The following is a 26,460-nucleotide window of genomic DNA, read 5'->3' as shown; positions in this document are numbered from 1 at the left end:
AGCAATATAAAGCAAACCAGTAGCCAACATCAAACTAAATGGAGAGAAACTTGAAGCAATCCCACTAAAATCAGGGACTAAACAAGGCTGCCCTCTCTCCATATTTATTCAATATAGTACTTGAAGTTCTAGCTTGAGCAATTAGACAACACAAGGAGGTCAAAGGGATACAAATTGGAAAGGAAGAAGTCAAACTATCACTATTTGCAGATGATATGATAGTATACTTAAGCGACCCAAAAAACACTAGAGAACTCACATAGCTGATAAACAACTTCAGCAAAGTGGCTTGCTATAAAATCAACTCAAGTAAATCAGTAGCCTTCCTATATTCAAAGGATAAGCAGACTGAGAAAGAAATTAGAGAAATGATACCCTTCACAATAGCCATAAACAATATAAAGTATCTCGGGGTGACTCTAACCAAACAAGCGAAAGATCTGTATGACAGAAACTTCAAGTCTTTGAAGAAAGAAATCGAAGAAGACCTCAGAAGATGGAAAAATCTTCCTTGCTCTTGGATTGGCAGGATTAGTATAGTAAAAATGGCCATCTTGCCAAAAGCAATCAACAGATTCAATGCAATCCCCATCAAAATCCCAACTCAATTCTTCATAAACTTAGAAAGAGCAATTCTTAAATTCATCTGGAATAACAAAAAACCCAGGATAGCTAAAACTATTCTCAACAGTAAAAGAACTTCTGGGGGAATCAGTATCCTGGGCCTCAAGCAGTACTACAGTGCAATAGTGTTAAAAACTGCATGGTATTGGTACAGTGACAGGCAAATAGATCAATGGAATAGAATTGAAGATCTGGAAATGAACTCACAGAATTATGGTCACTTGATCTTTGATAAAGGAGCTACAACCATCCAGTGGAAAACAGATAGCCTTTTCAACAAATGGTGCTGGTTCAACTGGAGGTCAGCATGCAAAAGACTTTTTAAATAAATAAATAAGTAACCAACTGTAGTGAGCCATTTTTACTGTGTCAGGAATTGCACAGTATTTGCAGGAAATCCTCCCCCAGCCTTGGGGCTAGCTACAATCCAGCCTTTGAGGTTCTGACCCATTGTTCTCCTAAGAGCCTGGACTCCCTGTGAATACTTTTGAGCCACAGCTAACACCTGAGCTAGCCTGGGGAGGAGCGCTGAAGTCTTTTGATCTGCCAGACCTACAGTTTCCTGAATCAAGCAGGCTACCCGCTGAGGAGAGTGGAACAGTGGAGGCAACACCCACGGAGTTTGGGGGAGGGACTCGCCCTAAAAAGCCTTAAATTATCAGACCCCAAAATAAACTTGGGGGCCTCGATCAGCAATTAGGTTGACCTAGCTTCCGTTCTTTTTTGCCGCCCCCCTTCCATCTATCCCCAGTTTCTCTTCCAGGGGCCCAGTTTGCTGTAGCTGCGGTCAGCTACAACCAACCAACCAAACAAACAAAGAAGAGAGGCTTTTAAGAATGACTGAAGTTCAGGAACATTCTCAGCTTTCTCTTTCAAGTGAATTTGCATTTCTCACAGCTGGAGCCTTCCACAAGTATAAAGTGCCAGGCTTCTCTTCCCTTGCACCAGTCTCTGTAACCAGTGCATATACTTTGTTGTCTGCTTGGATTGAAGCCACACACCCATCCTCACCAAGCTTCCTACTCATCTCACTACAGACCTGGATGAAAGCAGCGAGCACTAACTGTGCCCCAGCCTGAGGGTTACCCTGTCTTCAAATCTCCACCAAACAGATTAGCTCACTGCCTTTAAACCCAGCCTCACTCCAGTTCTCAGGGCAGGTTGCAGCTAGATTCCCTGCTAGACTCACACAAATGCCAGTCCCGGATAGAGCCCTCATTCTCCCTGGACTCTCAGAAACCAGGCCTCCACTGTACACGTTCTTGTCTTCCAACTTCCCCCCAGAATGGTCCTTTGAGACTCTTTTAGTCCAGGATTCTCGTGCTCCTGCTGCTCCACTGCCATGAGAGCCCCCTGCCTACTCTCCCTCTCCGCCTCCCATCTTACGGGCCTTCGTTGCTGTAGGATGCTGAGGTTACAGGCTTGGGCCACACCTCAGGCTGTTCATGTGGCTTCTGAAGATGGAGCTCAGGTCTCCAGGCTTGTGTGGTCTCGGATTGTTTTCCGGGCTACATGCTTTAAAATGATGCTTTTGTCCACCACTTCTAACCTTCTTTTATTTTATTCTTATCACTCAGTACCACACACTATTGCTTATTTACTAATCATTAATGGATCTTTAATCTACTTGAATGTTAACTTCTGTAGCATCTGTAACTGTATCTTTGAACAATATTGTTTGTCCAGACCCGCAGGACAGTCAACAGGGTCCCTGGAACTACCTAGGAAAAGGTGAGGGACAAGAGACACAAGGAAATGGACAGCAAGTCTGTACTCTGATCAAGCTGTCAAACTTTAATTTTCACTCAAGGCTTTATAAAGGCAAGGAAGCAGGTGTGGAGAGGGGTGAAGGGGGAAAGTCATTATATTCCGGGAACAATCTCAGGGGGCTAGCATCATTCTTCAGGAACAGTTTCTCAGAATTGTCTCTCAGGATCTCAGGGAAGATTTGGCAGGTGCAGTAGGAATTTGGCATCGTATTTCGATCATGAGGAGGTGAAGTGGAAAGCAGTTGCTATGGTAACCTAACCATAGGTGAACTTCGTTTGTTCGAGCCCACTCGGGTGAGCTCTGTATATACTGACCATCTAGCTTACTTGGCTAATCTTTAAACTAGTACATTTCCTTCTAAAAGCAGCCTAGAGAAAGCAAGCTGGAAATGGCTAAGAGGAGGGGGTTTTGAGATCTCTGTGAGAATGGCTCCTGGCAATTGTTAAAGGAGTCTCTGAGCTGTTCAGGGCATTTGTGATAGGCCTGTGGTTTTAAACTGACTCTACAATGGCTCACATTTCATTGCCTCTGGGGTGAATGTCAGTGTTATATCGAGTGCTCGTGTTCTCTCTCTCTCTCTCTCTCTCTCTCTCTCTCTCTCTCTCTCTGTGTCTTTCTGTCTCTCTGTGTCTTTCTGTCTCTCTGTCTGTCTCTCCATCTTTCTCCATTTACTTGGTGGATAGCTGCCTCCTTCATCACCTGATGTCTTTGTCACTGTGTTGAAAAGAGGTGGCGGTCCCCCGTGTGAGGTTATTTGCACAGATGGCTCCTGACTGACTTACTGACATTTGATGTCCATATGCTTACCATCAGCACTGCTACAATTCTTACAGCGTGCAGGATGCAGCACCTGTTACCAACTGACTAGCTGGCGTTGTGAAATATGACCTCCTGTGCTCCCTGGAGTTGGAATGTGAGTGTGGAGCGTGTGGCCGGCTTTCTACAACAGCCATGGCTGAGCCATAGTTTCCACAGCTATTTAAAAATGGACAGAAAAACCAAGGTGAAAGTGCCATTTATAGACGTTTTCATAAGTATTAAATTAATACTCTTTACTCAGAAGTAGAAATCATCACTTTTCTGATAGGACCAGGTTTTCTCTCTAATCGTTGGCTTGCTGCTTAAGATTCACACACACACACACACACACACACACACACACACACACACACACACACGGAGATAATTTTACTAGTCAGCTTCTGCTGTCAAGTTGACATGAGCTAAGTGTCACCCTGGAGAGGAGCTTCAGCCACAGACTTGCCTCCATCGGATTGGCGCATGGCACGAATGTGGAGCATTTTCTTAGTTGCTCATTGATAGAGGAAGGCCCAGCTCACTGGGTAATGCAGTCCCTGGGCATGCAGGCCTCGACTGTAAGAAAGGCAGCTGACCAGGGCAGAGGGAGCAAGTCAATAAGCAGTGTTCGCCCATACTTGCTGCTTCAAGTTCCTGCCGTGATTCCTTACCTTGGCTTCCCTGGACGAGAGACTGTGACCTCCATAAGTTGCTTTTGGTCATGATGTTTATCACAGCCACAGATGCCTAACTAGAACAGTAGTATTTAAGAGAAAACACATATAAAATGCTGGTCAGTACAGATTTGTCTAATGCCATAAGTTTGTTTTGTTTGTTTGTTTGGTTTGGTTTGTTTTGGTTTGTTTTGGTTCTGAGGGCGATGAGGATGAACTTACTTCCTTTATTTTTTGTTTTACACACCCTTGTGATTAGGAACCTGTCATATACAAAGCAGGGAATGACTTGTATTCCTTGAATTAAGTTACTTGATAATGTAGCAATCATTACATGATTCTGACAGAAGAATGTAAAATCAACTCTGGCTTTAAATAGATTCTGAAACAAATTGAAAGAACACATTTGAAAATAAACAGCTATGTGATTTTATAAAAACAAAAGTAGCAAATGTATGAAGAAGAGAAATGAGAGATATACTAGAAATGAGAGTCTGTACTTACGCACTGAAGGATGGGGTTTGGTTATGTCCGTGATGGGGGCCTCAGAGGATGGGGTCACAGTGGCCACAGAGAAGTCATGTGAAGCCAACTCCAGAACCGCGTCATGGAGTCAAATCCATAAGAAGGGACACAAGTCCCACCTGAAGCTTTTGAATAGAGAACACAGGTTTATTACACTTTTGAACAAATGGGAAAGACCCGCCCTGAAATCAGCTAGGCAGACATGGAAGCAAACTAAATGTCTGTAAATTCTTGGGCTTAAAAAGAGCCTTAAGAGAATTATTATAAAAGTAACTGACTGGGCTGGAGAGGTGCCTCAGCAGTTGAGAAAAATGGCTGCTCTTCCAGAGGACCTGGGCTTGATTCTCAGCACCTGCATGGCAGCTCACAACTGTCTGTAACCCTGGTTCCAGAGGCTCTGACATCCTCACATAGACACACATGCCGGCAAAACACCAGTGCTCATGAAATAAAGATTTAAAAAAAAAAATGGAATTGATAGTTCTCATGGCCTGAAAGGGAGGCCCGGAAGGCAGGATTTCTTCTTGTTAATACCCCGTTTATCAGATGCATTGCCACTGCTTTTACAAATAAAAAGCTTATTGCCCACAAAGCTTAGTTCAGTGGCTGAATCAGATTTCTTCAGTTTTCACCCAAAGTGAAGAAACTGATGATTGGAATTAGGTGAGCTGTCCAGCATCAGGGAAGAAGGGAGAATGTGAGCGTACAGATCCGACTGACTGACTGACTGACTGACCGGAAAATGCCAGCTTCCTGAGGTGACCAGGGGGTCGTGCCTGCACTCCAGCACTGTAGTTCGTGTGTGCCTTCATTTCTGAAGATGTCACCTGAAAATTCAGCTGGAGTGATTCGCCCCAAACATGCCTAAAGAAGCGCCCACTCTGTGCCGTCTTAGGTCTGTGTCCAGTTTCCTCTGAGAACGCCCACACTTGTCAGTAGAGGTCAAGTGTCCCTCATCTCAGTTGCTTGCTCCCAGCAGCGCTCCAGACTTTATGGTTGGTCAAATCTCGGGATATTTCCACGTGTTCCCAACTGTGCGTGTGCACTGTGTAATTCGAAATACCCCAAATTCTAGGCCCTCTGTGTGGCACGTTGTTATTGAAAAATTACTGGATTTTCCACCATTTTTGGTGTTTGGGTTTCTGGGTCAGGAATGTTCACACTATGCACCTTCTGCTCCTTTTCCTTCTTCAAGCAGTTTCTCTTTCCTCGATATCTATATCTATATAGATATAGATATCTACCTAGATACAGGAAAATCCTAATTTCTGCCTTTTCTTGCTATCTTTCCCCTCACTGAACAGAGTATCAGGAGATCCGCAGCCTCACTGCCAGCATGAAGGGTATGCTTTCTTTCATAATACATCGCTGTTCCCTCCTGTGTATGATCACTAAGCCTTTTAGTGAGCGACCTTAAGGTGCATTCTTTGACTTGAAGTTTGAATTGTCTGATATTAATATAGCCCATGCAGCCTTCTTTTACGTGCTAGTGTGTGGCATGACTTTCCTCTCATCCAAAACATTTTAATACTTCTATTTTTAGAGACATGCCAATTAAAATTTAGCCACTTGTCCATTTACTTGTGTGCTAACTTACTTGTGTGTGCTCATGTTTCTCTTTCCCTCTCTCTCTCCCTCCCTTTCTCTCTCCCTCTCTCTCTGTCTCTCCCTCTCTCTCTCCCTCCCTCTCTGTCTCCCTTTCTCTCTCTCTCTCTCTCTCTGTGTGTGTGTATGTGAGAGAGAGAGAGAGAGAGAGAGAGAGAGATAGAGAGAGGTCACTCTTGACTGTATGTTTTGAGAGAGTCCACAGCTCACCGATCGGCCGCCCGGCTGCCCAGTGAGCTCTGGGACCTGCCCGCCTCTTTCTCTGCCCCAGGTTGTCTGTGGTGCTGGTCTGATGGCCCTGCTCATATGGCAAGGCTTTGCTGACAGAACCATCTCTCCAGACATATTTATTATTTTTTTAGCTTTGTAGAGTTACTATTATAGTCATTTTTGTTCATTTGGACCATGTTCAGAATTGTGTTTTATAGAGCAATTATAAATTAATATTAGATTGAAAATTTGACATGTACGTAGGAGACAAGAGAAAGTCATTTAGCAGCAAACTAGTAACATTTTCAAGTAAGAAACAATATTTGTTAGATGCTTAGGGGGTAATGTATTTACCGTCCTGGAATGTGTTAAAATAGCAGTGGTTTATTCTCCATCTTTTAAATTTATTTTGCTGACATTTAAATCCAGACCCTGATAGCATAGGTTTTTTTTTTTTTTTTTTTTTTGTCAACTTGATACAAAGTAGAGTCATCTGGGAGGAGGGAACCTCAATTGAGAAAATGTCTTGATCAGATTGCATGTAGGCAAATCTTTGGGCTATTTTCCCGATTAATGATTTATATGGTATCAATCCTGGGCTGGTGTTCCTGGGTTAAATGAGAATGTAGGGTGAACAGGCCATGAGGAGCAAACCAATAAGCAGTACTCCTCCTCGCCTCTGCCTAGTTCCTACCTCCAGGTTCCTGCCTTGAGTTCCTGCCCTGACTACCCTAGGTGATAGACCATGAACTACAAGCTGAATAACCCCTGTTCTCCCCAGGAAGTTGCCTGTGGTCATAGTGTCTTCACCACAACACAGGAAGCAAACTAATATAGACCCTAAGTTTTAAATTTGAATATAAATAATACAACAAAAATCACTGAGTATTTTAATGTACAAATATAGAGTATACACAGGACAGAGTTTTATTTTGAACAGAGGTAATATAGCTTAGCTAACATAAGGCAGAACTCTACACTAAATTTTGTTGTGTTGCATGTAATTAAAATATTGATGACAGCTATATTTGCTTCTCGTTACGGGCCTCAGAGGACTAATTAGTAAACCAGGAGACTTTCACCTTAGCAGGGAGAATGACTCTTGTGCATATTTGTATCACCAATGCTCTTTTTAGACTCAGCAAACAGCATGTTCCAAGCAATGTAAAAGGTTACATCTTTTAGTTTTTCTTTTAAGACAGTCATGTCTTTGATATATACATGCAATTTATTTTATAGGATAGTCCTTAATTTACAGTTTTCTGTAGTTTTCTCATAATGTAACTGTGGCTGTGAATTTTTTATTAGTTTAGTATAAAAGTGATCTTGTAGCCATCTTGTACATAAACTTTACGTTTTTGACAACCATTTCCTAGTTTTGTTTCAGAATAGAAATCTGGTTGTGGAAGCTGTAGTGTGTCACAGTGTCCCACAGAATTCTTTTGTATCTACACTTGTTGGCTTGCAAATGTTCATTGCAAGGACTCATTCGTCTGGTATGAGGCCTCTGACTCTGCTACGCTATCAACACTGGGACCTCGCTGGAACTCCTTTTTGCATATTCTGTGGTTACCCTGTGTCATAGAGATCCTGTAGTTTTGGATCCATAGGATCGGCCTCTTTGTGCACTCCAGCAGTTCATAGATGGGGTAGCTGTTGGAATGGACCAATTTAAAGCTCTGGATCTGGGCCTGACAGGTATCTTTCCAGCTCTCATGCCCCCGGGGTGGGGGGATGGGAGGAGGGGGCCTGGCTCACCTGCACCAAGGCCAGCTTTACCCTGCTGCCCAGGAGAAGTGCAGGGCTCGCTCAGCTGGTTAAGGGACATGGGCAGTTGTCCATTCTGCCATAGATGGTGAGGGATGAGGGTGAGGGAGTGGAGTAGGGAGTATTTCCCTCATCAGCACCCTCGCCCAGCAGACAAGGGGCAGGTCCAGCTCTCGGGCTTCCTCACAGCTCTACTGTGCTGCCCTGGCAAGGTGCTGGGCCCTCTCTCCCGAGTGCTGCAGCGGGGGAGGGTGAGAGCCAGCTCTTCTGCTCTCACGACCAGCAGGACCAGCTCTCCCACCTGCCACCCAGGACAAGGGCAAAAGGAAGGAGAGGGGATCCCCCCCTTGCCGACAGAGGCAGGGCCAGCTCTCCCACACCCCCACATCCAGGGCCAGCCCTCCTGTGCTGCCTAGGTGAGGCCCTAAGTTCAGGGCCTGCTCTCCTGTCCTGATGACCTCAGGGGCTGCTGTAGGTAGGGGCGGGGGTGCTGTCCCTTACCCATGCCACCATATGGCAGACAAGTGGTGAGGTCAGCTTTCCCACACTCTTGCCCTCCAGAGGTGGCTTGCCCGTGCCCCAACCACCAGGGTCAGCTTTACTGTGTTGCTTAGGCAAGTTGCAGGGTGCACTTTCCCAAGTGTTGCAGCTGGTAAAGGGCAGGACCAGCTCTCCTCATCTCAGGACCCCAGGGACTGAGGCAGTGAGGAATGGAGGAGGAGGAGGAGGAGGAGGAGGAGGAGGAGGAGGAGGAGGAGGAGGAAGAGGAAGAGGAGGAGAAATAGGAGGAAGAGGAAGAAGGAGAGAAGAAGGAGGAAGAGCTCTGTCCCTCATCCATGCCACTGCATGGGAGACCAGTGGTCGGGCCAACTCTCCCACTCACATCCTCAAGGCTGACCTACCCTCAATTCCTGCAATGGGCAGAGCCCCCTTTCCACAGCTGGCCAGCGGAAGGGCAGGGTCAGTTCTCCTGTTTTCATCCCTCTAAGGCCAGCTTTTCCATGATGCCCAGGTGAGAGGTGGGGCCAGTTCTTCACAGATGTGCTCCCAGGTGGTAGTCCAGATCAGAGAAATCTGCCTGGCCTTTGGTGGTAAGAGACGCCTGCTGTTGCAGGGCCACAGACCCAGATGTGGCCGTGGGTAGCAGCCCAGGCCAGGACCCCACCGTGGTCTCAGGAGGCATCACCAGCTTCTCACAGCAGGCTGTTCCTCACTGCCCTCCAGCCTCCGCTTCTGCCTCTCTTCCTTCTGTTTCTCCTTCTCCATTTCTCCACCACTAACTTGCTCCTCTTAGTAGTGCCAGCGAAGTGTCATCCCAAGCATGGTCTGCCCTCCTCAGCCTGGCAGTACTGGACTGGTGTCCATCTCAGGCCCGCTCTCTGTCAGGACCCTGTGGTGCTGGTCAGGTGGTCATCAAGGGCTTGCTCCTCACCTGGCCTACCCGAGGGCCCCCTTCGAGGTCTTCTGTCTTCTTGGGCGTACTCCCTCCCTGGGTAGAGGTCCTAGTTGGCATTCTTCTAGTCTCTAGCTTGCTTCCCGTCCTGGGAACCCGTCCAGGCCTGCCTGTTGCTGGTCATCACAGGCTCCGATTTTTTTTAAGGGATGTTAGGCTGTTAAGCATTCATGTGTTCATAGGTCAGGAGCACTGAGCGTCAATGTAAAAGCCTCCCTCTGCTCTGCCACCTACTGACACCCATGCGACAAAGCAGCCATATCTGTACTGCCCCTTTTTCTTTTTGAGACAGAAACTTTAGTCCAGATTGTTATTAGACTCTCACTGAGGAGTTGAGGATGTCCTCAGGCCCCCTGCTTCTGCTCCTGCGTACTTGGGTTTCAGGAATGCACTGCCTCGCCAGGTTAAGGTTACCTTGGGGAACCCAGGGCCTTGTGCTGGTCAGACAAGCACTCTCCCACCCGAGTCACATCCCGAGCCCAGGCTTTGCTTTTGTGTAACATTCAGTGATGACTCCCACTTAACTCCATTCCTCTCAAGTTTTTGTTCTGATGAGATTTTGGACTTAAAAGTTTTAATCATTAATCATCATAGAAGAAATATTCATTTGCTTTTCACCTTGATTGGCAAGTTGTTTCCTGTTTTACTTTGTAGTCAGTGTAGATAGTAAAAGTGTAGATAGTAAAAGAACTTGTCTCACGAAGTGTCTTAATTTTCTTTGTCTCCCAGGTTCACTGAAGAGAGAGCCCCCCACCCCCATTTCTTGTTTGGGTGCCTGTGCTCTTTTTTTTTTTTTTTTTTTTTTTTTTTTTTTTTTTTCTGGGATTTGGTTTTTTCAAGACAGGGTTTCTCTGTGTAGCCCTGGCTGTCCTGGAACTCACTCTGTAGACCAGGCTGGCCTCGAACTCAGAAATCCGCCTGCCTCTGCCTCCCAGAGTGCTGGGATTACAGGTGTGTGCCACCACCGCCCGGCACCCGTGCTTTTTAATAAGTATAGTTACTCTTTCTGAAGTCTTCTCCTTTAACATTTCAGGATACTGATTGTTTTTCTGTGAATCTACATGTGTGAGGGTCTGCGTGTGTAGGATGACCAGCACATAATCAGCCCTTAGATAGCAGGCAGTAGTCTCCAGTCAGTTAAGTACTGCATATATCATGGTGCTTGGTAAAAGTCTTAAAAGAAGCAGGGTGAGTAGCAATAGCTTGCTTGTCTTCTGTTGTCCATGTGCTATGAACACAGCTCATGGGTTTGTTGGCTTTACCCGTCTGACTTGTCCACATCTGTTCATCAGTTATTCTCAGGGCAGGTCTGTTTACTGCAAAAGATGGTGGTGGGACCTGGGAGAATGGAGTCTAAAACTGAGGTGGACTAAAGTCACATGCACTAGTCAACTTTATTCAGAGCATCAGACACTTTATACACTGAGGGTTAAGAAAGGTCACTTGGGGGGGCTGGAGAGGTGGCTCAGTGGTTAAGATCACTTGTTGCTCTTGCAGAGGACCTGGGTTCAGTTCCCAGAATCCACAGAGTGGTTCGCAACCATTTGTACCTCGGTTTCCAAGGGATCTGGTGCCTTGTAACCTCTCTGTAGGTACAAAGTACACATGAGGTGCACATACATGCAGGCAAAGCACACAGAAAATAAAGTGACTAAAGACAGGTCTCCCGAGCACATAGTCACAAGGACAAGCTGCGCGTGGCAAGACACGCTTTTCCATAGAGTCCTGAACAACAATAGCCAGTTGTTATGAATGGTCTAAAGCAAAGTCACTCCTCTGCTCTCCCTGAGGGGGCGTGGAAGCAAAGCCAAGAACAACTCCAAGGTTTTGAAGAAACAGATCATAAGACTCCTGTCTTGTTTTCTTGGAGTTTTCTCACAAGCACTCAGAATTCCCCTCACACAACTCAATTCTTGGGCGACGTTCCAACACTGGTCAAGACCACAGATACTCTTAATAGTTCTTTTTTTTTTTTTAACTTGGGAGAGGATAGACGAGAACCTTCCAAAATTGGATGCAATTTTAAGTGTGTGTGCATTGTTAAGAGATAATATCCATACCTTTCAGTTATCACACTTGAACCCCAATTAGTATCTTAGAAATAAAGTTCTACTTTTTTGTAAAATGACTCATTTCCTTTTAATAATTTTCTAAAATAAGTATGCATAATAAGCATCACAAATATATCAGCTTAAAAAGTCATGTGTTTAAATACTTCAAAGTCCAATGCATAATAGTTTCTTGCACTAATGACTTAAATTGTAAATTGTATTTTTCTGAATCATAATGTATAGTTTTAGCACAGGAAGATATTCAGAACTGTACTATGAATGAATGCATACCTACTTAGGAACAGGCAGACATATTGGAAGCAGCACAGATGTGGAAAGGTTAGGCCAGGCAATGGCATTAAGGTGACTGGTACAGCATCTGCTGGTACATTATCTACTGGTGACTGGTGCATTACTGGCATGGTGTGGGTCCCCCACTGTGCTGACTGCTGAGTGAACTGAAGCTTAGGGAGGTCACTTGCTTAATTAATGCCAACTTGGAAATAAGCCCACAGTTGACATTCTTGACCATCACTAAAGCAAGTGGCAGATGTGGGGTGACGCTTATTCTTCATAAAAAGTGTCCTGGGCATGGTTTGGTCTATAGATAGCAAATTTACCTCTCCCCCTCCCCCATTGTAGGGGTGGAGAGAGGTGAGAGGGGAGAGGAAAAACAGAGACAGAGATACTAGCCAAGCAAATGCTAACTCTAAGCTATAATAAGGTTAGCTTCTTTAAAAGCCATATCTAGTTGGAAATATAACTGAGATTTTGCTTCCTCTCTTGCCATCCATTTTAGTGTGAATATCTCTTCTTTAAAGCAAAAGGATCCATAATGTGATTGATCATTTATTTATTTGAGAAGAATCTCTGTCAGAGCTGTTGCAGGTTACAGAGATAGGAAGGTGATTTATTCTTGTTTCATCCTGATAGAGATTATAGTCAACCCTGAGAATAGATGCAGGCAGATTATTACAATATACTGACCTCAGTATTGATAGAGAAGGAAGCAGTGTCCTGAGAAGCAAAGTATCCAGCTATGGAGGGAAGAGAAGGAAAGGACACGACAGTGACAGAGAAGTGACCAAAGGAGCCAAGGGACAGACATGCAGCTAGCATAGTGCGTCCTGGGACACACAGTGAACAGACATACAGCTAGCATAGTGTAGTGTGTCCTGGGACACACAGTGAACAGACATGCAGGTAGCATAGTGCGTCCTGGGACACACAGTGAACAGACATGCAGCTAGCATAGTGCATCCTGGGACACACAGTTGGAGAAGGAAAATGGAGTATTGAGATTGGGTTAGGGAGAAGGTAGGCACTTGGTTAGAAACAATCTGGGGTAGTTTGTGAAGAGATGGGTGAATAATGATCATCTTAACCAGGTTAAGTACTTTGGTGAGTATATGAGAGATACAGAAAAAGTTAGGCAGCTATATGCCTTGTCTTAACAGTTCTTTGAAATATGGCCAACACTATGATATGCATTTTCTGTTTCAGTACGTGCTGAGGAGGTTCAGGTAAATGGACTTCTGTTTTGTATGAGGGAAAGGAGATCTTGACAGACTGTGCCTTAGCCAGGGATGAAGGAGCAATGCCTTAGGCGTGAACCAAAGGCAGATGGATGTTCAGGTTCAGTGGCGGTTGACTTCCACCAGCGTTAGGCAGCACCAGGCATGCGTTCATCTGTGGCATGGACAGTCAGCCGTCATACATACAGGTCCATGTGAAGAACATGACGTGTCAACCTTCTTGTGACCTTCAAGCGGTGTTGGGCTCATATCAGACACCATCCCAGAGTTGGTGTTAGTAACTCCAATGAGTGTTAGTAGCCAGAACGTTAAGGATCCTCAGTAGAGGATCCAGGTGAGTTCTTACCTGTTAACAGCTGTGGGCACGCCCTCTTGCCTCTGAAGAGCCGGAAGAAGCAGCAGCACACCTCTTTTCTCAGCACATCCTCTTGGAGGCTGAGGATGCTCTCACTGCGTTCTTCCAGCTCGGCCTCCAGTCGCTGCTGTGTCTGCTCAACTCGCATTCAAGAGAAGTGATAGTAAGCGTCCTGAGGCTGGCGTTCAGACCCTGCGCAGCAAAGGTGTGTTGGCTAAATCATCAGGGAGGCTCTGTTGTCAGAGGCTTGTAACTACTGCACTTCACAAAGCTTGAAACTTGAGATTTATAGGGAACTGAACCTAAAACCAATGGTCATGGGCTGAGTCTAGTTTTTGTAAAGCTCTGTTGATGCTGCGTGATGTTTGCGAGGGGGCCTAATCTGCCATAGTCTTTCTCTCTTAACTTCATCCTACCTGACTGATTAGCTTGTACGCTTGTGTTAGCAGGTTTAAAGGAAACAATTAGTTTCTTCCATAATTGGGAGCTGTAGTAAGTTAATATACTTTGAAAAGTATAATAACCTCTCTGGTACCACAGGCTAGCTGATGACCAGCAGTTTAGTTTCTTGCCTGCATCTCTGTTTATTGACTGTGCCTCTTGGTGTGAACCACACACTTGGGTATTTTAGTTTCCTTCTCAGTAGAAAGGAAAAGAGGAAGGAAGGAAGGGCGAGGGAAAGAAAGCCATATAACATAAAGATTTTTGAAAGATATGATGCCAAGAAAGGATTTTCAACAAAATATGCTATCAATAGTTGAAATTTGAATTTTTTTAAATGTAAGTGTCTCAGATATAAGAGACCCACAGCCAGACATTAGGCAGAGCTCCTTGGGAAGAGGGGGTGGTGGTGGGAGGATTGTAGGAGCCAGATGGATCAAGGCCCACAAGAAAATCTACAGAATCAACTCACCTGGGCTCATAGGGCCTCCCACAGACAGATCCCATATGCAGGCAGGCAGCCTGCATGTGACTCACCCAGGCCCTCTGTGCATATGTTACAGTGTGCAGCTGGGTCTTCTTGTGGGACTCCTAACCATGGGAGCAGGAGCCGCCTCTGACTCTGTTGCCTGCTGTTGGAGCCCGTTCCTCCAGAACTCCTCAGCTAGCATTAATAGGACAGGAGGTGTCTACTCTCTCTGGTTGATGTCTATGGGAGGGCTGCCCTTCCCCCCACCAAGAGAAACAGGAGGAGAGGATTACGGGAGGGAGTGGAAGAGTGGAGGTGGTGGGGAGGGGAAACTGTGGTCATGATGTAGAAAATAATAAATAAATACACGAATGAATAAATAAATAAATGAATAAATAAATGCAAGTTATGCTATCTTAACAACACGGTTTTAAAAGCCATTGGCCTAACTGGGTATGGTGGCACATGCCCGTAAGTGTAGTTCTTGGGAGGTGGGGTGGGAAGACCAGGAGCTGAACGCCATCCGGGGCTGCATGATGGCTTTGGGAACCGTCCTGTTCCACCCCCAACACCCCCACCCCAAAATAAAGCAAAATTCATCTGCGGCCAGCTGTTTTTGTGCACTTGAGTGCTAGCATTTTTATTGTTTGGAGTAGTCTGTTTAGAGACCACTTTTACTGTTAGATTTGACAAGTATGACACGAGGCTGATCTACTGAGTCTAGAGGGAAACTTTACAGAGATTTCAGGTTACAGGAGCCTGAAATTGACTTTCCATTAAGAAGACTATGCTGTTTGTGTTGATTCCGACAGGGTGGACGTGCACTTGAAGTTGACTGTTTTCTCCTGTTCATCTTACCGCAGTCCCCATTTGTCTTTTATAGCTAGAGACCGTGGGATGGCAGCTTAACCTGCAAATGGCTCACTCGTCTCAGGCAAAGCTGCAGTCTCCTCAGGCCGTGCTGCAACTGGGAGTGAGCCAGGAAGACTCCAAGGTAAGAAACTGCCCTGCGGAAATGAGGGTTCCTTTGGTAGGTCTCGTGCCTCATTGGCAGAGGATTCCAGTTTGAAAATGAAACCAGCTACAACAGCTGGTCTCGCGGTGTGAAATTTAGTGAAGTCCCTGTTCTTGATGCTCCCACACTCTCAAGTGTGTGTGTGTGTGTGTGTGTGTGGTGTGTAGCTGTAAGCTGCATATGTAAAGGGAAGGGGGCGTTTGTCAGATAATCTGAATTATACTCTGGGGAGTAGTGTGTTCCTGTGTTTAAATCCATCCTCTTGCAAGATAGATTTTTGTACCAGTTTTACATCATAGGGCAGTTTCTCCTTTAGTATCAGTTTCAGAATTATACCATAATTATCAAAGGTGAAGAAGTGCCATGGAAGGCCCTCACTGTGGCTCAGAGAGAAATATATTTCTGATACAGTGAGGGCTACCTATCATGGTTTGTACTGTAATTACCCCTTTAAGATAAAAAAGGGAGAGTAAAGTTACTTCTAAAGAGATGAGACTTCGTATCATTTGGAGATGTTTAGAGAGCTGGGAGTGGGTGCTGGGGAGATGTGAGGATGGAGAGGTGACAGTGGCCGGGCGTGCTCTTCCAGCGCTGTGTTTACAGTGGGATAGAATGCGCTTTGATAGTGTGTTCACAGTTAGTTATTATGTCATAGGCATCTTTGTCTTTTTCAAGAACTGGGCCAGTGGCCAGCCCAGGTTATATAACCACAAAAGACTGATGGGATTTCAGTCTTATACATAATAAATTAGTTTAATGCAGTGTTCCAAAATCATTTCATTTCACACAGTTTTCACTGGAAATACAATTCAAACTTATTAGTGAAGTGCCAGACTGAGAGGTGTATTGTTAGTACTGCAGCTTAGGTGATGTAATTCAGGCCTGTAACTAATCTCTCCTTGTGGCATGTAGTGTGTATCTTGTAAGGTTTCTCTGAAGATTATGTGCCTACTGTGTATAAAGTACTTAGGCCAGTGTGGTATAAATTCTCAGTAAGTACTAGCTGCTAAAATTATCATCAGTACAGTATGGGAAGCTAAAACAACTAATCAATCTGTCGATCAATCCATTTGTTTCAGGCCAAAGTTTCTTTCTAACCTACTTTGCTAATGTAGTTATTGCCATTTCCTTCTCTTTTTTATGTCATCTCTTTATATCCCCCCCCTTGGTATACTTTTAATATTTATGCTTACTGGGAACCCATGAGCACAAGGTTGGCCTGGAATGCCCCTTCGCCTCCTGACACCCAAGGGAGGCATTCCTTTAGTTTAGGAGAATGGTCTGGAACACGCTGGGATAGACCGGGGCTCACCGTCACTGAACGTATGCATGCTCGAGTGGCTCTGTGTTGTCAGTTTCTCTCTGGCTCCTGCGTGTTACCTCCAGCTGGCTCCAGCAGTACATGGGATGCTTAAGGCCTCGCAGCTCTATCACATAGGCACAAGAACACGCCTCCATGCCTGTGTGCCTGCTTGCTTGTTAGGCAGTGGACATGAAGGACTAAAGCTTCCAGCTTCCAGCAAAGCAGTCTTCTTACAAATTCATGTTACCCAGGAAGTTAGCACAGATATGAAAATATAGCTCATTTGTGATACGGGCTCAGGGGCGTTGACATTTCCCCATTTGTTGCTCTCTTGAGTTTTTGATTGGATCTCACTGCACATGAGCGTTATTTAGCCTTATGACATGCAGAGCTAGAGCGCCGGTGTCATTCACAGGAGGCAGAAGGAGAGCAGCACCCACTGTGAGGGGTGCTAGGACTCCATTCCGTGTGCAGGTCGAGCCACTTCTTTACATTGTTCCTCCCCTGTGTCGCTGTGTGGACTTCGACCTAGATAATATTTCCTAGGTAGTAGCATACGATGAAAAGTAAAACCATTGTCAGCCTGGGCAGGGACATGCTGTGTCAAGTGATGCTGTGTCCTAGTGATGCTGTGTCCGAGTGATACTGTGTCCTAGTGATGCTGTGTCCTAGTGCCGCTGTGCCTCAAGGACCAGCTGACAGCTACACTGACTCTTCAGGCAACTGCTGAGCTCTGCCTGGAGTTGAATCTTTTCTGTACATTTTCTTGTTATCATGAGTTCATATTTAAAATTCTACTTCATGTGGCTGCTTGGTGTTAATATTTATGTTACTTCTGTTATTAGAGACCCACAAAGTATACTGTATTCTCTCTCAGTTTCCTGTGTTCTGAAATGAGAATTTGGGGATTGTTGATAGGCTGGAAGGGAAAAGGCAAGGCTATGGAGCAGGTTTTGAAAGGCACACTTATTGACGGAAAGCTGCTATTAAAATATTAGAAGTCAGGACGACATACGGCATCATGAAAGAACCACAAAGTACAAAGTACGAAATTATCAAATTATTTAAAATAGTAACCTGTAGGTAGGAATTCTTCTTATATAATTATTTTATGACATAGTTATCCAGGAAATGTCCATGTATTGAGATCCCAAGAGGACTGGAGTCAGTGTAAATTAGAGAATATCTGGACAGTGTTTACTTTTGAGCACAGAGCTGAAAACACAGTGTTCCTGGTTTTCCTGGTGACAGCTTACAACATGGCACAAGTGTGTAGCTTGCAGTGAAGTTTTCCTTTGTTACCACAGTCGATAACACAGTTTGGCTGTGTTATCTTTGCCCTAAGAATAGTTCTGTCTCAAGGCTTTCCTGTTTTGCTACTAATTTTATCATGAAAAATGGATGATTGTAGCTTTTGGACAGATCTATAGCCTAGTGATTTTTCAGCTAATGTCCTTTGTATCTCTACCTGCATTTTGCAAAGTACGATGATTTTTCTGGTTCACAGACACTTTAAATGAGTTTTCTTGGTTTGGTTTGGTTTGGTTTGTTTCATTAGGGGGCAGTAGAGCACTTTGCCTGCTGAACTGTTTCTGGCATTCCCAATGTTATTTAACATAACATTCACAGTAGTTGTGGGAAATGCTAAGTGCTTACATTTCTAATCTGTATATAACAATAGAGTTCTTCTGTTTCCATCAACAGAATTAATGCCGATTAATCAGATATGTATAGAACAAATAAATGAGATCAGCATGAGTCAGCTTTTGTTAATTTGTCTGTGATCATTTGCCAAAATGTAATTCATTAAAAGCCTTCTGCACGGTTGACTTTGTCTGTGCATTCTGTCACTTATATTTATTTCTTTATAAGAAAATGAAATATAATAATCCCAAAGATAGCTGAATGACTCTGTTGGATAACAGTTTAAACTCCTTCCAGGCTTATTATAGTCTGTTGAATTAAAAAAAAAATAATTGTGAAGAATACAATGTCATTAGTAACGTGTCAGTTATATTGAATATCATCAATACTTTGAATATTCTAAAAATACCAAGTGTATTAAAATATACACTTAACTTTTGTATTATGTTTGTTACTCAATGGAGTGCTATCTTATTACAGTAGAAATTAAAATCATGTTTCATTCTTTACCCACAACCAAGACAAAATTACTTTCACAGTGAACTTGCATTTCTCATAATGCTAAGCTGGACTTACTTGGGGTGCAGAAGGCATTTATGGTTAAGTAATTAGGATTTTGAGTGAATATAGACCATTTCCTGCTGGCCCCTGAGGTAGACATCTTTCTATTTCCAACTGAATGACATATTTTGTTTAGAGTAGAAAGTGAGCTTGATTCTTTTACTGTTCATAGTGTTTTCCAACCATGCAGGGATGAGAACTCAGGGCCTGCACATACTTGTCACATGCTCTACCTCCAGGCCACCTCCCACTGCTTTCATCTGCTTGCTGTGTCCTAGACGCTAGCTGTTGCCAGGTGCCGGTGTCTGCAGGTTCTCTTTCAGTCCTGAGTGTAAGTTTTTGGATAGATAGAGACAGGGAAGTTCAGAGAGGTTAACTAATTTCCCCAGATCATAAGGCTAGTCACCCACACATCTAGAATTTGAAGCCAGACCATTTTATTTCAGAGCACTACAGTGCTGATGGGTGGGTGCGGGGCTGCATTCCTACTGAGGTGATTCAGTGATGCGTCCTGTAATATCACACATATTTTTAGATGTTGAGTGCTATTTTAAAATACGAGGTTTTATTGTTGTTTTTCTTCTTAAGAACTACATTCCAGGTTTCCTGTTTTCTTTTTATGTGATTTAGTTTGGGGAGTTGATATTTTTGTCATTGAGAGATACTAGTTTACTTCTGCATAGCGAGTGTATCCATGTTTATCTATGGACCATATTTCAAATGAACCTTTTTTTTTTTAAAAGCAAATCTTGCTATAAGGATTATATTATGTCATTGCATAAAGCCTTTAAATAGACTATGTTACTTAGGGAAAAAATATACATTCTGATTTATTTAGGATACATGTCTCAGTAAGAAAAAAATAAGGCCAGTTAAATCTTGAACTCATGTTATGGCAATTTAAAATACTCTGATCCCCTTACAGGTACTGTATGTACAGTATTGTACTATATAGTATTGATTGAATCAGTTGCACCTACAGATTTTTCTATGATATCCTTAAATGTAGGTCTGAACTTTCTAAATATATTTTAAGGTATGCTATATCACATCTTTATTAGCATAAATCACATTAAAGGATCCTTTCTTATTCTTGATCATGCAAGCAAGATGATCTGTCTGATCGGAGCATATATCAGATGTGGAAAAGAATTCATTTCTGATGTTTAATCCCTGCTGGGTGCCATATGTATGTATGTGTGTGTTGTGTGTGTGTGCATGTTGTACTATCTACTATGTTAATATAAATATACCAAATAAATGATTGCTATAGTTGAGCCAATTAGGAAGGACTTTGTTTTCATAGTTAGCTTTTTTTGTATATGTGGTGAAAACATCTACAATCTATTTTTTCAGTGAAATGTCAGCGTACTTTTGATTACCCTGATCTCAACTTGGTCATGGTAGATAATCATGTTGATGCGTTTCTGGATTTAATCTACCAGCATTTTATTGAAAATATTTTCATCTGTGTTAATAAGGAATATTGGTTTATAGTTTTCTTCTTTTGTTGGGTCTTTGTGTGCCTTTGGTATCAGGGTCATATTGGGCTCATAAAAGGAATTAGAAAATGTTCCTTCAGTTTCTATTTGATAGAACAATATGAGGAGAATTGCTTTTATTTCTTTGAGGACCTAGTAAAATTCTTCACTACATCCATCTGGTCTAGGTATTTCTTTGTTGGGAGAGGAGTTATGGATTTTTTTTTTTTTTTTTTGATTTTGGTTTTTTCAAGACAGGGTTTCTCTGTGGATCCCTGGCTGTCCTGGAGCTCACTCTGTAGACCAGGCTGGCCTCGAACTCAGAAATCCACTTGCCTCTGCCTCCCAGAGTGCTGGGATTACAGGTATGCGCCACCACCGCCCAGCTTAGGATTTTTTTTTTTAATTGTTCATTTTATATTGATTTAGCTGTGGTAGGTCACATATATCAAGGAATTCATCTATTTCTTTTAGGTTTTATAGTTTGTTTGGAATACAGATTTTTAAAGTATGTTCTTTCTTTAAATTTCTTATGTGCCTATTGTAATCTTTTTCTTTTCATTCCTTATTAATGTGGATCTTTTCTCTGTTTTGGTTCATTTGGCTAGAGGTTTGTCTGTCTTGCTGGATTTTCTCAATGAACCAGCTGTTCATTTCACCAATCTTTGTATTGTTTTTGTTTTTATTTCATTGATTTCAGCCTGGAGTTTGGTTATTTTGTCCTGTCTACTCTTTTTGGGTGTTATATCTTCTTGTCTTGGAGCTCTGAGTGGTGTTGTTAAGTGACCAGTATGCCATCTCCAGCTTTTAGATGCCTGTACTGATTTGCCTCTTAGAGCCACCATCATTGTGTCCTGTAGGTGTGGGTATGTTATGATTTTGTTTTCATTCAGTTTCAATAAGTTTTAAATTTCTGTCTTGATTCCTGTCTTGATTTCCATTCAGTAGTGAGTTGGTATACTTTCTGCTGTTCCTTTTGTTGATCTAGCTCTAATTCATGGTGGTCAGATAGGGTACAGTGTACTATTTCAGTTTTCTTATATTTGTTGAGACTTTCTCTGCGTCCTAGTACGTGGTCAGCTTTAGAGAAAGCTCCATTAGATGCTGAGAAGAACCTAGGGTGGAATGGTCTATGGATGTCTAGTAGGGATACTGGATTTGTACTATTATTTCACTCCAGCATTTCCATGTTTAGTGTTTGGCTGGGTGACCCATTCGTTGGTTAGAATATTGAAGTCAACACCACTGTCACTATGAAAGATTCAGTAGGTGATTTTAATTATATTAGTATTCTTTTAAAATGAACTTTAGTGCCCTTGTGCTTTGTGCATAAGTGTTTAGAAGTAATAACATGTTGGTGGAATTTTTTTTTTTAAAGTAGTGTTCTAATTGTTTTCTGTTTAGTTTTGGTATGAAGTCTATTTTATCAGATATTAAAATATTTAAATAGCTATACCAGCTTTCTCCATGGATCTATTTGTTTCAAATACCTTTTTCCATCCTTTACCCTAAAGTGATGTCTATCCTTGATAGTGAGGTGTGTTTCTTGGATGCAGCAGAAAGATGGATTCTGTTTTATAATCCAATTTATTAGTCTGTGTTTTGTTTATTGGAGAATAGAAAATATTACTATTTATGAGTTTTAATGAGGAGTAATGTTTGATTCTTGTTGTGGCGTGTCACTCCAGTTTTGATTAATTATTCTCTTGATTATTTGTTTTTTGTATCCTCTTGAATGTACTTGGCATAGTTAACCTTCTCTTCAGACAAAAAGTCTTCCTTCTAGTGCCTACTGTAGAGCTGTATTGGTGGTCTGAAATTGTTTGATGTTGTTTTTATTGTGAAATGCTTTTGTTGATTGTGATTTTGTTGATTGTGATTGAAGATTTGCTGTGTATACTACTCTGTTAGAGCTTGTAGGCCATCAGACAAGGCTTTTTTTGGCTTTCAGAGTCTTCACTGAAAAGTCATATGCTATTCTAATAAGTCAGTCTTTATATGTGACTTGGGTTTTTTCCCTTGCAGCTTTACATTTTTAAAATTAATTTTCTGAGACTTTAATATAATGTCATCATTTCCCCTTTCCTTCCCTCTCTCCACACCCTGCCATAGACCCTTGCTCTCTTTCATGTTTTTGTCTTCTTTTAAAATTAATTTTTACATAATATGCATATATATATGTATATATTCCTAAATACACAAGCACGACCTACCCAGTTTGTATAATGTCACTTGTATGTGTATGTTTTCAGGGATGACCCTTTGGTATTAGATAACCGGCTGGCGTGCTCTTCACCTGGGAAGAGTATTTCTCCGGCTCTCAGCGCCCCTTATTTGCACCGTGGTTCTTTGTGTGGGGTTGAGACCTCGTGGGCTTTCCGCATCCACATTAACACGTTTGTTATTTTGTTTTTCCTGCTTGCAGCTTTTAATAGCTTTTGTTTGTTCTGTACATAAAGTGTTTGGACTCTTATGTGCCTTGGACAGTTTCTTTTATGATCCTATCTATTTGTGTTCTGTGTGCCTCTTATACCAGGATTCACATCTCTTTCTTTGTATTGTGGAAGTTTTATTAAAAATGCTTTCTGTTCTTTTATTTGGGTTTTTCTCCTTATATACCTGTTATTCTTAGATTTGGCCTTTTCACAGTGTCCTAGTTATTCTAGATGTTCTGTCCCTTTTTGTTTTGTTTTTAAGATTTAATATTTTCTTTGACTGAGCTATTTATTTCTTTTAATTCATCTTCAAGACCTGAAATTCTGTCTTTTGTGTTGAAACCTGTTAATAGGACTTACCTCTGAGGTTTTTTGTGTTGCTTTCTTAGTTTTTCATTTCTAGTTTTAACTCCCTCTCTCCCTCCCCCCTCTCTCTCTTTCTCTTTCTCTTTCTCTGTCTCTCTCTCTCTCTCTCTCTCTCTCTCTCTGTGTGTGTGTGAGTGTGTGTCTGATTCTATTTCTTTGTTAAATTCTATTTCATGTCTTGAAGTATTTTCCATTATTTCATTCAACTGTTTGTTTTCATGAAGACATTTATTTACATTTTCCCTAATGGCCCTTGAGCATACTTAATTGCTGTTTTGAAGACCCTGTGTGGTGCTTCAGCTAAATGGCTTTTCTCATGACCTGTTGTCATAGGCTGGCTGCCTTTGTGTTTTTGCACTGGGATCTGGTCATCTGGGTAAAGCTATTTGAGGTATCTGGCTCTTGTTGGGCGAGTGTTCCATTCTTTGGTTGCCGTCGCCCTTTTCGGGTCTGAGCCAAAGTGTGTCTATCAACCGTGGGTTCCCTGGAAGAAGGCGGTTCTGTTGGTCAGATGGAGGCACAAGGATGGGTAAGGGTTAGAAGCAGTGGCTGAAAGGACTGGGAGAAGAAGCACTAGGGGACTGTGGACCTCAAGTCTGCACCCAGAGGCTGAGTCCCAGGGGGATGAGGTGAGCTGGAGAAAGGGCTCGGCAGCATGAGGCGGCAGCGCCAAAAGAAGTCTGGAGAGACCAGAATGATGAGGAGAATGGTACAGGAGGCCTGACTGCATCTTAGCCAAGTGTGGTGGCTGTGGGGTCCCTGGGAGAGAGTTCTTGTGTGGGTCAGGAAGGGAGTCCCAATGGAGAAGAGCTGGGCTAGAAGAATTGGCTGAAAGGGGTGACCAGGAAGGAGCAGGGGAGCACGGGTGACTGGGAAGGAGCAGGGGAGCACGGCTCAGCAAGGTTTTCTTTGCAAAACCCTTTCTCCTATATCTGTTGGTAAGATTCCTGTAAGAATTTTCTCCAATACTTTTTTTTAGTTTGTTTATCTTAGAAGATCTTTATTTCTTCACTATTTTTAAAGGATGAGTTAGTTGGATATAGTAATTTTGGTTAGCAAGTATTTGTTCTTGGGACTTTTAAAAGTATCATTCCATGTTTCTCTGTCTTTCAGGATTTTTTCTAAAACATTTGATGTGGTTTTTATGAGGTTGATTTTGCATGCTGGTGCCCCCTCATTCCCTAAGTTTTATTTCCACATTCCATATTATAGTCCTTTACATTTAAATGTTACGGGGAGGTCCAGCCATTCGCTTCTACATGGGATTCCAAGGTCTCCTGTACTTGTGAGGCTCATAACTTTGTGTGGTTTTGAGAAGTTCTGTTGGTGATTTCACTGAGTAGTCCCTGTTAGTTTCTGTCCACGCTCTGCATGCTCCGGATCCCTGGGTTTGTTCTTCAGGGGTTCACGGCTGTTCTGAAGCGCATGCGCCTTCCCTTTCCTCTGCAGCACGGCATGTGCTTTCTCCCACACAGACCAGAGTTTGTGGGTCTGCATCCAGGGTAGCGTGGGCTAGCTCTTTTCCTCCACTGATCCTTGAGGTGGCTGCTCTCTTGGCCAGCAGAAAGGAGGCATTGGTGTCTTGGATATGTAAAAAGTTCAGGGGCTTCTGCCCTCTCCATCGTAAGCCCTGTCTTATGGAGCTATCCAGCCATGGCTCCAGCTCTTGGTGCTCTCCAGTGACCCCGCCTCTGTGCCTGCTGGTATAGATTATAACTCTCCCACCCAACACGGTATATTTTTCCAGCACACCAAACTGTACATTTGTGGGTTCTGTTGAGGACTTCCTGTTTTCTTTCGCTTACAGCCTCGCCGTGCCCGGTGTTAGGCTTAAAGCCTCGCTGAGTGGACCCTCCCCTCTGACTCCATCATCTGTGACCTGTGTTGGGCTCCGCTTTCCCTTCTGCAAATCTTAAATGTGCGAGTTCTAGCTCTCCTCTGCTCCATCAGCTGTTCACTGCTGAATTCTGTGGCTTCCGTGCCACCCACTTCTCTGCAGCCACTCGCCTGATGTTTTGTTTCAGAGATTTGGGCAAATGTGTCCCCAAGCTACCATTTTCCCCAGGTTCTAGCACAGCCTTATTTTAAAAGCCAAAAGTTATTTTTACTAATGTTATTGGTGGTTATGTTTTTATCCCCATTTAAATGTCAGGGATTTTTTTCTTCTTCTGCTTTTAATCTTTTGTGTGCATTTACCTCTTTTGATTCTAAAGTACAAGAAAATGTGAAAAATGTAGGTATGTACCTGGTACAGTCTTACTGAGCCTTCTTGCTGCAGACAGGTGAATAGGACAATTTGTATATGTCTCAGCATTGCCAGAGGATATTGTGCTTCCAGTTATGCAAAAGCTACATAATAGCCACCCACTCAAGATCTTTAGTTCTGGATAATAATGATATGTAATAATAGGACTGTTTTCATAGCACAGTGCATTTATGTGTCTCTTTGATGTTGTGCATTTCTTTGCAGATAAAATATTACTGAATCCTATGTGTTTTAGAGAGATGGTATAAAACACCAAGAAAGTAGTCATCTCTGAAAGATGGACATTCGATGTAAGAAAATTTATGTCAAGAAATAAACCTTGCCTAGACTGTGAGGATAGCAGACAATGAAGAAGGGGCAGTACAGGCTGGTTGAGATCACACAGGGCTGTGGCTGTGACAATGACACTGGTCAAGATCACACAGGGCTGCAGTGGCCCTGGTAGAGATCACATACTCCTCTTGCTGGAGACCTGGACTCAGTTCCTAGCGCCCCATGTCAAATGCTCACAGTTGGCTGTAACTCCAGCTCCAGGGTAGTGGGACACCCCTGACCTCCAAGGGCACTTGACTCATGTGCACATACACAAATATACATAATTTAAAAGATTAAACATGTATCTGTGAGAAGAGGAAAAGTAAAATAAAGGTAGGCCAGTGATGAGTTCGAATGTAATCTTCAGAGAAAGAAGGAAAAGAGAGAAGCACGTGAAGGTTGGTAAGTGTGATCTGGGACCATTTGAGGCGGAGGAACCGTCAGATTAACTAATGGTCTTTGAACATCTGCAGGCACCTGAGCTCCCTCAGTGTGTCTCTCCCCTCTTGGCACTGTCACCTTCTTTCTTTTGGAGTTGGTGATACTGGCTGTGCAGAGCAAGAGTCACGGTGCCTGCCGCTCCCACGTTAGTTCATCAGTTACTATGTGCCAGTCCTTGTGCCATGTGATCTTAGTTTCTCATTGGGCCTTCCAGGTTGATAGGCGGGTCCCTTCTTTTATTGTCCCAGAAGGACAGAGAATAATTTATGATTTAATAAAGTAGCTACTATGTTTCCACAGTCATTACTTTTGTTTCCTGTCTTAAGTAAGATACCCGATTTGTTCAATAAATCCTA

The 26,460-nt window shown here is 43.1% G+C and overlaps 1 protein-coding gene and 1 pseudogene across 2 annotated transcripts in view; one reads left to right on the top strand and one right to left on the bottom strand.

Moving 5' to 3' along the window:
* The window catches only part of Commd10 (COMM domain containing 10), a 138,435-nt gene that overhangs the window by 21,176 nt on the left and 90,799 nt on the right, over nt 1-26,460 (top strand). For both annotated transcript variants that reach the window (XM_052155680.1, XM_052155681.1), the window contains exon 5: nt 15,161-15,271. In XM_052155680.1, coding sequence (XP_052011640.1) covers nt 15,161-15,271 — 111 coding nt within the window. The remainder of the gene's footprint in view (nt 1-15,160; nt 15,272-26,460) is intronic.
* LOC127664276 (uncharacterized) lies at nt 9,575-9,719 on the bottom strand (annotated as a pseudogene).

Source organism: Apodemus sylvaticus, chromosome 13 (assembly GCF_947179515.1).
Source record: "Apodemus sylvaticus chromosome 13, mApoSyl1.1, whole genome shotgun sequence".
Taxonomy (NCBI): Eukaryota; Metazoa; Chordata; class Mammalia; order Rodentia; family Muridae; genus Apodemus; species Apodemus sylvaticus.
The sequence above is the reverse complement of the archived record's forward strand: the minus strand, read 5'-3'. Positions and strand labels throughout refer to the sequence as shown.